Source organism: Oratosquilla oratoria, chromosome 15, assembly GCF_046742065.1.
Source record: "Oratosquilla oratoria isolate Oo_2021 chromosome 15, ASM4674206v1, whole genome shotgun sequence".
Classification (NCBI taxonomy): Eukaryota; Metazoa; Arthropoda; class Malacostraca; order Stomatopoda; family Squillidae; genus Oratosquilla; species Oratosquilla oratoria.
Window position 1 is genome coordinate 6,081,153 of NC_134791.1, and position 14,379 is coordinate 6,095,531.

The window sequence follows — 14,379 nt, forward strand, 5'->3', positions numbered from 1 at the left end:
AATCGAGACAACCACCACCTGCGGTGACACCCCAACCGCGATAGAAAAAAATATGCAAATATTTTGCAAGGTTAGTTGAACGCAAATAACTATTCCTAGACTGTAACGATTGTGAAGCGTATATTAAGACTGTATACATAAGTTATGACTTAATTTGCATATTAGGACACACGCACATGCACACACACACACACAGATACACACACCTCGTGGCGTAGTGGTTAGAGTTCTCACCTGCCACTATGGCGGTCCGGGTTCGAATCCTACCCAGAGCTGAAACAATTTCAGTATCGCTGCGCTGCGGCTTGTTACTCCAACTCTCATGGGCGGGGAATTGGGAGGGTGTATGCGTGTAAGGTGACAGTATTACCCATAGATCGGTCATATACAAGCTTTGAGCTCTCATCCGAGAGGTTAATAACTGTCGATCACGAGTCCAACACGTGATCCAAGACCATGGTGAATCACGCACACTCCTGGCTCCAACTGGTTCTTATGATACTTGTGAGAATGTCTGTACATGCATGCTTGTTTGCTTGTATTTATTGGATGAATCTAATGATAGTAAAATACACACACACAAACACACACATACACACACACACACACACACACACACACACACATACACACACACACACACACACACATACACACACACACACAGGATAATATAATGTAGCACATTTGTAAAACTGAGACTTATTAACGCACTGTCGGAGAATAAGATAAGAGAAACAGAAGATCCGTATATTTCGACCACTATCTATGGTCCTGCTGAAGAAGACCACAGATAGTGGTCGAAATATACGGAACCTCTGTTTCTCTAATATTATTCTCCGACAGTGGGTCAACAAGTCTCGTATAAACACACACACACACACACACACACACACACACACACACACACACACAGAGACACACACACACGTATGCATATAAACACAGTACGTGTCCAGGGACCACACTTGCTAGATTCTAGTTTTGCTAGTGTCATCCGGGTTTATTCCCTCGAAGGCCAAACTAGATTTTCAATTAGGGTGTTCATTTCTAGAAGGGGGGGACTTGGACCTTTAGAAATTTCAGAATAAAATTTTCGGAATATTGTTTCTTTCTAGAAACCAAAATTCTAAGAATTCTAGAATATATTATCATCTAGATTCTAGGATATCATAGAGATGTCACAGGTGTTTATAATGAGGAATAACTTGTCAAAAAAATTGAGTCAAATTGTCTGTTATTTTTGGGAGTTTGTTACTATGGGGAAGGAAAATGTTGTTGAAAAGTGTTGTTGTTGTTGTTGTTGTTGTTGTTGTTGTTATTTTTTAAAATACCTCGAGATAATACAGGAAAGATGAATAGAAATAAAAACAAAGAACAAATAAAAATAATGAAAAAACAAAGAGAATAACAAAGGAAAACAAAGAGGAAGAATAGAAAGATGAAAAAGAAAAAGAAGTAGAAGAATATGAAAATGAAGAAGAGGAAGAAACAGAGGAAGAAAAAGGAGAAGAAAAAACAGATAAAGGGGAAGAAGATGATTAAGACGAAAAAGCAAAAAAGCAAAAAGAAAAACGAAGAAATAATAATAACAATAATAATAATAAAAAGAAGAAAGAAAAAGTAGAGGAAGACAAAAAATAAGAGGAAGAAGAAGAAAATTAAAAAAGAAAAAGAGGAAGAAGAAGAAAGACAAAAGAAGAGGAAGAAGACGAAAAGATAAGAGGAAGAGGAAGAAGAAAATGAAAAAGAAAAAGAAGAGGAAGAAAAAGAAAACGGGAAGGGGGTTGGCTTAAAACGTGAACCTTCACAAAGGAGAAAGTTTCACTGAGGCGAATAAAACCGACGGTACGGAAGTCGACCTGGGAGCTCTACCCTCAATCCTCCTTGGACCCCTGCGCAGGATTCGAACCACGGCCAGTGACCGTGACCAAGCAGATCCCCAATCAGCTGTCGCCAAGAGAGCCCAGAATCAGCTGTTGTGAACAGCAGTCCCGTCGCTCCAACAGCTGTAGCCTTGTGGTTGTCCACTGACAAGGCTGCTGTCGATACTCAAACGAATAAAAATCACCTGCCGAAAACCAGAATAAAATGAGAGGTAACTAACGCGTCCACTGTGCCCTGGTGGTCTGGCATTCGGTTAATGTTGGTTCGAATCCCGTACTCCCTTCAGATTCCCTAAAGCGGATCATAGGGCAGAGACGACGGCTTCGGCTGCAGCCACGCAGCGCCTCCTGACGTAGTTTCTTTCACAGCGAAATCGTGTTGTTGGCTACACCCCTTTATAAGGGGGAAAAGACCATTTGGTACATGCGGGACACTCATCTACGCATCTCATGTCTGCTGGGTTCCCTCAGATGGATAAAATCGCCTGGCGACAACCGGAATAGAATATATAAAGCCTGTCACTGCGTGAACACTGAGCGGTGAACACCCGCATTAAATGAACAGTGAACACGTACACTGAACAGTGAACACCCGCAGTGTGTGAACACTGAACACAAGAACAGTATACACCCGCAATATGAACAGTGAACACTCGCACTATGAACAGTGAACATTCACACTATGAACAGTGAACACCCGCACTGTGTGAACAATGAACACAAGAACAGTAAACACCCGCACTGAATGAACAGTGAACACAATATTGAACAGTGAACACCCGCACTGTGTGAACAATGAACACAGTAACAGCAAAGACCCGTAATATGAACAGTGAACACCCGCACTGTGTGAACAGTGAACACTCGCACTAAATGAACAGTGAACACGTACACTAAACAGTGAACAACCGCACTGTGTGAACACTGAACACAAGAACAGTAACCACCCGCAATATGAACAGTGAATACCCGCATCGTGTGAACACTGAACACCCGCACTATGAGCAGTGAACACAAGCTTGAACAGTAAACACTCGCAATATGAACAGTGAACACCCGCACTGTGTGAACAGAGAACACAAGATTCAACAGTGAACAGAATGTTAAACAGTGAATACAACATTGAACAGTGAACACCTGTTGAACACAGAACATACGAACAGTGAACACCCGCAGTGTGTGAACAGTGAATACTCGCACTATGAACATTGAACACAATATTGAACAGTGAACACCTGTTGAACAGTGAACACCTGTTTTGCGGTGTCTCCATGGAGCGACGACACCTGACGTAGGTCGCCGGTGTTTCCTGAGAAAGCCTGAGCGGGAAGTTGTACGAAAGACAACAAAGAAAGAAATTATTCGATTTTGGTCCATTTTTGTCCACTTCGTACAAGTTCCATTCAAGGAAAGGAAGCATGGCAATAAAATTAAAATAAATAAGTAAATAAATAAATACATAAATAAATAAAAAATGAAATGAATAAAGAAATAAATACAAGAAATAATAATAATAATAATAATAATGATAATAATAATAAATAAAATATAAAAAATTATTAAAATCAATAACTATATATATATTTCATTTGTATTGAAATCAACACAGAATAACATTATCAAAATAAACTAAAACACACAAATAAACAAATAAATGAAATACACTAAATAAAGTAACTGCGAAAAATGGATACATAAAAATATAGCGAAATGAAAATAAAGGAGAGTGAGAGAGAGATAGGGGAGAGATAAGGGAGGGAGAGAGAGAGAGAGAGAGAGAGAGAGAGAGAGAGAGAGAGAGAGAGAGAGAGAGAGAGAGAGAGAGAGAGAAGAGAGATACAAAGAAAGAGAGGGGGAAAGTAAGCGAGAGAGTGAGAAAGAGAGAAAGAAGAGAGGGAGGGAGGGAGAGACAGAGTGGAGTACACTTATTACTGAAATTGGATGAGAACCAACCAAATTAACATAAACAATTTTAACTTCTGAAGCGGTGGCTGGTCCCCTAGTAAAAAAAAAAAAAAAAAAAAAAAAAAAAAAAAAAAAAAACTACGTGACTGCGGGCCGTAGGGGTGTCATGCGTCCCAAAGAAGGCGCCATTTCCCTACTTTCGCAGTTGGTACCCCGCTAGAGGGCGTGCAGGTTAACTGGGTTCTTAACTTAACGATGTGTCGTTAGTTTAACGACCATGGTGGTTATGTGGGCCACAGGGAACAACGATTGGTAGCAGGTGGTTCTGCGAGACATACGTCGGAGAGCGTCATGTCCACCCACCCCTGCTGTCTCTCTCAGTCTTTGGATTGGGTACAAGGTCTCTCTCTTATTTTCTCTTTCTTTCTCTCTTCTTCTCTCTCTCCCTCTCTTCTTCTTCTCTCTCTTTCTTTTTCTCTCTCTCTACCCCTCTTTTCTTCTTCTCTCTCTTTCCTCCTCTCCCTCACTCTCTTTTCCCTCTCTTTCTCTCACGAGGACAGCTGACAACCGGCGACAACTCCCTCCTTTTCCTCCTCCCACAAGAAGCCGTTGACACAAAAAACAAACCCACACTCACACAACACAGACAGCAGTCCTATATTTCTCCACAGCGAAATCTGGGGAAAGGTGAGAACGGGGACCGTTGCCGACTGCAAAGGGGTTGCGGGTATCGACCCCGGGCACTTGATCTTGTCGGGACAGTTTCACAACCTGTTATCTGATATCTCAGATTGTTTACATGTGGGCCATCCCCTTTCTGGAGTACTGATTGATTGTCTAAGCTTTATGGGTTCAATATGTTAGGAATTAGTGAAAACCCTTATGGACCCGAGGCACGCATCATTTTTCTATGTGAACTACTACTACTACTACTACTACTACTAATATATATGTATATATATATATATATATATATATATATATTCACATATATATATACATATATATTCACATATATATATACATATATATTCACATATATATATATACATTATATATATATATATATATATATATATATATATATATATATATATATACACACACACACACACACACATAGGATAGAAGCGTTGGTTACTGCTGAGAAATCCCAGTAACCAGTTGCATGCTGGGGCTGAGCTCAACGCATTTGTTAAATAGTTCAAAATAATGCCTTAAGGAAGTGAAACTCAAGCAGCGCTATTCTTTTGTTTTGTTTTTGTTTTATATCCGGTTGTTCACTTTCTTACTCTGGCTGCCGCCGGGCGATTTTATTCACCTAAAGAGGAGATCCCCCCCCTCTCTCTCTCTAAAAAAAAAAAGAAAAGTGGGCTGGTGTCTTTACTTAAATTTTCTATTCCATTTTCTAGTTTACTTTTCTAACTTTAACCTTGGCCTTATTGTTTCGGGCGTTTCACAAAGGACAAAGGTCTCTTCTAGGGACTGACTTTGTTGCCATTGTTTAGTGAGACGGGCTTGGCCAATGGCTGATAGAAAAACACAAGATCTTATCTTATCACGCGTCGTTATCTATTTCCCAAAATCACGTCCATGTCTTTTCTGACACATGTCTGTTCGGTCGCCATTTTTAACCTCTTCCCTTATCAACACACACCATATTATATATATATATATATATATATATATATATATATATATATATATATATATATATATACATACACATATATAAACAAAGTCAACCAAAATAAATATTTCGCCGGACTCGAGTCTAGGCGAGGTAAATAATAAATAAATAATAATGTAACAATAGTAACAATTATAATAATAAATAATAATAATAATAATAATAATAACAAAATTATAACGATATAATAGCAATAGTGATAATAATAGTATTAACTACAGTACTTACCATATATAGAGTTTCGTCGCTCATACTCCTCTTCTTGAGCGTGGACGAAGACCCGCTGACTTCGGAGGGCGTGTACCCGAGGGACACGGGCCCCTCGGGAGTCACCCCCAAAGGCGCCAGGAGGCTGTGCTCCGACTTCGACACCACAGGCCGAGAGACTTCTCCGTCAGATCGGAGAGGAGAAGAAGACCCCTCCTTCAGGAGTTTCGAGGTCGGCGTCGGAGGCCTGGCACCAATGCCCTTGGCCACCGCCGAAGGCGTCCCTGGTGGCGCCGGGGGAGGTTTCTTCGGGCGCCGGAGGCTGTAGCGGATATGGGCCTGGCGCTGGAGGGAACCGTGGTCTTCCTCCTCCTCCTTGTTCTGGAGGACCAGAGGATCGACCAAGGAGGAGCGCTTGTTCGCGATGTGCGGAGGCTTCGGAGCGACCAGGGGCTTCCTCGTCAGGGAGCTCGAGGAGAGGTCGCTGTTGCTCCTGACGGGGGCAGGGGGCTGGTTCTTGGGCGTGGAAGACTTCTTCTTCATCGGAGTCGCGTAGATCGGTTCTGTCTTCCCCGGGGGCGTCTGTACCGATCCGTCGTTGCACTTGATCTTCGCGATGAAGTCTGAGCTCTTGTACTTGTCGTACGCGAAGGTCCGGGGAGGCTTCTTCGGAGGAGGACCTGTGGGTAGCTTGGCGTCGAGGAACCCCTGGAGTGGAGGCGGAGGGGAACCGGGTCCTTCGGAGGACTTCGTGGGAGACTTCGTGGCGTGACCGATCGTCGCGTAGATCCCGTCCTCTTCTTCACAAGAGTCCTCCGCAGGGAGACGCTCGTACCCGGGGGAGGCGACGGAGATCGTCCTTGCGATTGGAGTGTGAGGCAGAGGACTACACCCCAGGTCATCCTCGAGGTGAGCTGGGAAACTGTTCCTCCGCCTCAGCTCGTTCTGGAAAAGTCGATCTGTAACGTTTTTACAGAGCGTGGAGGATTCAAATTCCTCCTGACCGTTAACGGCCGTTAAACCGCCATTGTGATGTTTGAACGGCGAGGGCTCTCTACTGGAATCACTTAGAGTGACGTTTGTGCTGACGTCAGCATCGTCAGTGTGAGTATTATGGTAACTGTTGTCAGCCTTCAGCTTACTGGAGGAGGACGTCGAGAGGTTTTCTTTATCTGGAGTAGGTGGTGCCGGAGCCTTTCCTTTCTTTTTGGAGGACGAGCTCCCCGCAGTCGAGGATCGCCTTCGAGGGGGACGCGAGGGGGGAGAAGGGGTGTACTGACCAGGCGACTTCGGGATATTGTCGTCGATGGACCGAGCGGGCGAGACTTCTCTCTGGCCATCACCCGAGTTCGGGTGACTTCGTGGGGTGGCAGGACTTCGATGACCTTCTTCTCTTCGGGTTCCTTGAGACACATCCTCGGGGAGAGACTTCGGGAGCTGCTCTTGGGGGCCCTTGCCCTCCTGGTCGTTCTTGGAGGACGAGGAGGACGTCGGGAAGGGTAATTTGTGTTTGCTTTTGGTCTCCCTCGAGGACTTGGAGGACGACTTCGTCGAAAAACTCGGCCTTCGGATGAACCGGGCGAGTTCCTTCGTTTTCTTGGGCGTCCCCAGCATCGCGTTTTCTTTATTTCGAATATTCTGTACAATGTTCTCGACTAGTTTCTGTTTCCCTTCGAAGGAGGAGGAGGTCTGGTTTGCGTTCTTAATGTCTATAAGGTTTTCGTTACTCTTCTGGCGCTCTTTGTACATTCGCACAAGAATATTTTCTTTCACTCTGGTCATACTCTCGCTTCTTGCATTTTTCGATTTTTTCTCGCACTTCGAGTCACTCGAACTCACCTTCTTCTCGCCACTCGAGTCATGACCCTTGACGACGTGGCCACCGTGTGACCTCGACCTGAGGTGACCCAGGAGCCTGTTCGTCTTGTTACCGACCTCCTCGTTCTTCTCGATCTCCACTTCGAGCGTGTTATTGACGTTCTTGAACACGGGGATCTTGTTGATGAGCTTCTCCTGAGTGTCGGCGATCAACGGCTTCACGGCGACGCTCCGTGGGGTGCGGTGGGTCTCCGAGTACCGTCGCTTCCGCTTCTCGTCCGCCTCGAGGCCGTTCGTCTGCGCAGACTCCTTCGGGCGTCTTCCATTCTCGAAACTATCGCACCTTAACCGAACGTTATTCACCTCATTGTTCCTCGGTCTCCGGTCCTTCTCGGTCCTCTTGGTCCTTCGGGAGTCTTCGTGAGGCGCCCCCGGCTTCCAGGTCCGATCGCGAGGAGGGTTCTGCGGAGGAGCTCCGGGTCCTCTGAAGGCGGGGCTGGCACTGACGAAGGCGGGTACGGTAGTGGTGGTCGTGGTGGTGGTGCTCGGCTGCTGCTGATGCTGGCTGGCGGAGCTGCTTATCAGCTCAAACTTGCCCTTGATGTCCCTGACGCTGATATGCTTGAGGTGGTCTTCCTCGAAGCGAGGCTCTCTCCCCACCACGTGGCTCATGCTGAAGGGTCCTCTGGCTTCATAGGGCCTGTAACAGCAAGAGAAATGGAAATCGTTAACAAATTGAACAAAACTCTTAACATAAGGCCTGAAATGAATTATGGTAATCTTGTGCAAATGTGATAAATCTTTTAGCGTTTATAGATTACAAAACACCTTTGACTCCGTAAGACCACAAGGGTGATTTTATTTGGAGATTCCGAAAAAAGACCTTCAACTATAGAACTTGTGGGGAACCCTTTGTCTCTAGCCTTTGTAGATTACGAAAAAGGCCTTTGACTTTGTTGTATTTTGTAGATTCTGAAAAAGGCCTCTGACTGTGGGACAACACGGGTGTCCCTTTCTTAGATCATTTCGTAGATCACGAAGAGGCTTTTGACTCTATGCAGCATCTGGTAATACTCAAAAGGAATCACGAAAACTGTTAAAGTATTTAGGAGATGTACGTAGATGAACGTAGTGCATTTGTAAACACGGAGTTGCTTCGATGAAATGATGAACTTTGTAGTTTTGCTTCTGGCTAAGGTTACGGGGGCGGGGTCAACTACTGCCCTGTAAAGAGTCTCGATCGGGGGAGGTCCCTTTCAGCTGAATGAATGAAATCATCTGTCGTTTACAAGAATAATTAAACTCACTCCCCTTAATACATAAATAATTAGATAAACAAATGAATAAATCAATAGTGCACTGTTCTTCCAGTCCTATCATAACGGAAATGGCTTCACCATCCCAACTGTATCGAAGAGGAAACACGTTTATCGCAAAGATACAGTAAATGTCTCTTTTTTTTTTTTTTTTTGTGACGGAAAAATATCAGACCATTTCACTTAGCCATGCAGTCCCACCCACCCACCCACCCCCACCCCTACATATATATATATATATATATATATATATATATATATATATATATATATATATACTGTATATATATATATATATATATATATATATATATATATATATATATAATTTATTACACAGTCTATACAATGGTAAATATAAGGTTTAATAATGAAAAACCAAACCTTATTAGTCGAAAATATCCTCGGAGTCGACATGACGTCACACGGCCCTTAGACGTTCTGTGATTTCGCATCCGGACAGGGCGATGTGACGTCATTTATTAGCTAACGTGTTCGGATATAAAGAGAATAAATAAAAATGAAATACCACATTATGAAATAAAATAAAATAAAACAACGTAAAATAAAATAGAATAATATATAGATGCAAATAAATTAATAAAATCTAAATATAGATAGAATATATGAAAAATAAAAAATAATAATAAGATTAAAAATTAAATAGAAACAGCACAAGATAAACAAATATACAAAAAGAAAGAGACGAAAGAAAACGTGAACTATACTTGGACAACGCCTATGCACAGATTATAATTATTAATTATATATACGAGTATATGTTTCCAGGGCCGAGCTGGCTACCGGACTGGCCCGAGGCTCGTAACCCGACTGCAGCAGCTCTACATAACAGCTCCACACAGCTTTGATCTTGAAGGTCGCATGACTTTCATAGTTACCGGGAAAAAAAAAAAAAAAAAAACGCTTGCATATGCGTTCATAATTAAGGTGTACATGTGTGCACATTCGTGTAAACCGTTTAGTGTGTACATTAAAACTAATGTAGTGGGATCATATGTGTGTACATACTCGTATATATTTCTATGTACATGCGTTTTCCTTTTGTGTGTGTGTGCGTGCGTGTGTGTGATTCACCATGGTCTTGGATAACGTGTTGGACTCGTGATCGAGAACTATTTCAGCCCTGGGCGGGATTTGAACCCGGACCGCAGTAGTAGCGGCCGGGAACTCTACCAACTGGGCCATCGAGTCGTGTGCGTATGTGTGTGTGTGTACGTAACTTACACCTTACTTAGATGCAATAATCCTCACTGTTAATGCAACAGCACGTTTCTCCCAAAGCAATACAAAGTTCATCTAGATCCTCATTCTAAGCGATTAATATAAACCTCATTTTAATTGCCTTAATCCCACATCTCCATTACCTAACTCCCTTGTGTCTGTGGTCAGCTTCAGATATTTTATTCTGTCTGAGAACAGATTATTTTATTCAGCTAAAACGAGTTACAATGATGAACTACGTCGACACGAAAAAAAGTAAAATAAAAAATAAACAATTAGAAAAGTCTTAGGTAAAAAAATAAAAATAAAATAAAATAAAAAATCTTAAAAACAAATTAACTTAATTAAAAAAAGTCTTAAAAAAGGTATTAGACCATTTCATGCTGTGGTAAAAAAAAAAAAAAAAAAAAAAACATACACAACAGCGCATGCGCACACATACGTGACTCCTGAATGGGCTGCTGGACTCTGACATCGTTTCCTTCATGTTGCCAGACGGCGATCACGAATTAAATCGCTCGACATACAAAACTCTATTCAAGAGGCACGGACAAGCTCTCCCTCTATGAATGATTGATTTTATAAGCATCGAGGAGTTCACTGGCACCCCCAAGGACCAGTGTCACGCATTCTTTTTTGACTGAAGAATCCTGGTCACTTTGAAATGGCACTATATATCAGGGCTGCGGAGTCGGAGTCGGAGGGAGTCGGAGGTTTTAGCTGGAGTCGGAGTCGGATTTCTAAGAGTACTAGGAGTCGGAGTCGGATTTCTAAGAGTACTAGGGGTCGGAGTCGGTGGGAGTCGGAGGTTTTAGCTGGAGTCGGAGTCGGATTTCTAAGAGTACTAGGAGTCGGAGTCGGAGTCGGAGTCGGAATTTTTTATCCGACTCCGACTCCATAAGTCCAATATTTTTTTTTTTTTTAACATGGTTTCCCTGTTTGGTTTTACCAGTTGCACAATTTAACAGTTTTTGTATGGTTTTGCTTTTATTTTTGGAGGCAATAGTGAGTGTGTGCAGTGTATATGTACACTAAGTGGTCTCTCCAGATGGAAACAAAAACAATATCAATAAAAAAAATACACAATACTGACAAGCTATCGTTGTCAGTCTGGGTAAAAGTGTTTGTGGTCATGTATTTGTAGTTGTTTCCTGTAAGGAGAGAGAAAATATATATATATACTGTGTGTATGTATGTATGTATATATATATATATATATATACATATATATATATATATATATATATATTTTGTACTATACTGCAATGCTTTTACTTCAACATAAATACACATCAATTCGTGCTGCCACCATGTGACGGCATTGTGTGCTACTAGTACTAACTAATGTAAAGAAACAGCTGCAGATTCTGCCTGAAGCAGTGTCTCCCAGTGAATTTACTTTTCCTTCATTTTCGGTAGTTTTATCGCATTTTCCTTTAATAGAAATGTGCTAGATTATGATAAAGCTACTTCAGAATATGAAAATCATACATTTATCAAAGAAATTTAGTGGTTTGAAATATACGAAAAAGAAACAGGCTACTGATCATGGTTACTAGTGAATACAATAGGGCTACAAGTGAAGCAATGAAAAATAGAAATCAGAGTAAAGAAAATCACGAACAAATTTAATCTAATTCAAAACTGATTATGCTATAAAGACAATTGCAAATTAGGCCTAAGTGTACCATATATTTATGCTTTAACTCATAACCATAATTCTATCTATCTATATACAAAAGGCTTTTTCCCCCTTATCAGGGAGGTAGCCAAGTCAAAAGGCATAAACCCACTCCCACCCATCATATATCCACTACGTATGCACTATGCACGTACGTCTTCATGTATGTAAAAGTCAACGGAAGTGCCCTGAGATAAACTTTGACCAGTCTCAGAGGCCAGATAGGAATGACATTAGAGCATATGTCACAGCATTTGATGATGACTGAAAAGGGGAGGAACAACAGCAGATATGAACAGTGTGCACAGGGGAAGGTTGTCTCTCTCTTTCCTGAACTGATTCCTGGTTTTTATGATAACATGGTGAAATTAATTCTGCAGTAAGTACTAAGTAGGGCATCCTCCATTAACCTTTCCTCATCATGATTTGTCACATTTTTTTCCTAATATTGTGATAGAAGGTTTATGACATTGGACATATGAAATAACAGATGATTTTTTTTTTTGGGGGGGGATGGGAGGGGCACAAAGGAAAAAGAAAATATCTAGCTAATAAGCTGGTAGATGATCATGAGCATAAATAATACCATTATATATTTAATATATATATGTTTATACGAATATACGTGCTTGTGTGCATATACATATATAAAGCTGGTTGAGTGTATGTGTGAGCATATTTATCATACAAGTGAATGTTTCACGTAAAAAATAATATACATGAAAAATATAAAATGCTTGCTGAATAGGTGTGGGAGGCTGGTATATGGATCTGCAGAATAGATTTCCACATAGGGGTCAAGGAGTTAAGGAGTCGGGAGTCGGAGTCGGAGGAATCAAAGGAGTCGGAGTCGGAGTCGGAGTTGGAGGAATCAAAGGAGTCGGAGTCGGAGTCGGAGTGGGACCTTATACCATCCGACTCCGCAGCCCCTGCTATATATATTTATATTATATATATATATATATATATATATATATATATATATAAATATATATATATACATATATATATATATATATATATACATATATATATACATATATATATATATATATATATATGTATATATATATATACATACACATACGTGGAAAAAACATAATAAAATAATAAACTGTGGACAGAGAGCGCTCGGTCCACATTTTTATGTTCCCTATATAAACATCTTCCGTACTGGATGGTCCCTTCTCTTCTTTTTTGTTGGCGCCAGGCGATTTTATTCATATCCTTGGCACTCTTTGCCTCCTCAGCTGAATAAGATTACCAGTGGAGTCACCGTCTCGAAAGGGATTTGGAAATATTCGAAAATTCTCTAAAATTCGGAACATAATTTTCGAAATTCTCTAATATTCGGGACACTATTTTTTTTTTCGAAATTCTTTAATATTCAGAATAGATTTGCTTCGAAAATCTAATATTCGAAACAAAATGTTTCGAAATTCTATAATATTTGGAATTTTTCGAAACTCTAATATTTGGAACATAATTTTCGAAATTCTCTAATATTCGGAACAGAATTTTCGAAACTCTCTTATATTCGGAATAAGAAAATTTCGAAACTCTAATATTTGGAGTAAATAGATCCGAAACTAATATACGAAACAGAAAATTTCGAAATTCTCTAATATCCGGAACATTATTTTCGAAACTGTTACATTCGTAATTTTTTTTATTTATTCGAAACAAAATTTCGAAACGCTCCTATACAGTACATATTGTGAACAAATTATCTTAGAAACTAACTGAGCGTCTCTCTAATATTCGGAACTGAAGATTCGCAACCTCTCTAATATTCAGAACATAAATCTTACAAACCGTGAAAATCTCAGCGTTAACCAGCGCTTCTATCCTCAGGGACAAAATCGCATCGAAGAGGTAGGGAGAGTGGTAGAGGTGGTCAAGGAGATGTTTAAGGGGGACAGTAACAGTACGGAAGGATATTACAATTCAGAAAGCAATGACAATCCTTCTTTATCGAGAAATCATTAAAACCAATATATTGTTCAATTGGTCCAACAACTATTAACTAACTTAGAACAACATTTCATGGTTATGATAGAACTAAAATGACTATGCAAGGTTAATCTAACTCCGTTTGGAGAGAGAGAGAGAGAGAGAGAGAGAGAGAGAGAGAGAGAGAGAGAAACGCGACTCTGGTTCGTAGGGGGGCCGTGCGGTTTCAGCTGACAAGATACGGGAGATAAAATCAAACCAAAGAAAACGGGACTAATTAATGGCGACACTTTATTAATCTGGCGTAACATAATATAACAATTTATACTTTGTCATTTAGCGAGGCATAATTTGAATCGTGACTCACAGCACGGCTTCGCCAAGGGAAGGTCGTGTGTAATTAATATTTTATCCTTTTACTCTAATGTCTACAAGGCGGCAGACAACAATGATAGTCTGGGTGTAATATACCTCGATTTAGCGAAGCGTTTGACAAGGTGCCCCACCAGAGACTACTAAATAAAGTCAAGGACGTAGTATAGGAGGAAAAGTGTTTGAATGGATTAGAGCTTAGATCAGTGACAGAAAACAGCGGGTCACCATTAACGGTGTAAAATCCAAGCGGAGGAGTGTTACTAGTGGAGTTCCCCAGGGTTCGATTTTTGGTTCCTTATTGTTCAT

At 40.9% G+C, this 14,379-nt stretch overlaps 1 protein-coding gene across 1 annotated transcript in view; it reads right to left on the minus strand.

The window, feature by feature from the left end:
• LOC143033273 (uncharacterized) overlaps positions 1 to 14,379 on the minus strand; it is a 62,816-nt gene that overhangs the window by 12,692 nt on the left and 35,745 nt on the right. Inside the window, exon 2 of the mRNA XM_076198516.1 lies at positions 5,710 to 8,206. Within this exon, the coding sequence (XP_076054631.1) occupies positions 5,710 to 8,206 (2,497 nt within the window). The remainder of the gene's footprint in view (positions 1 to 5,709; positions 8,207 to 14,379) is intronic.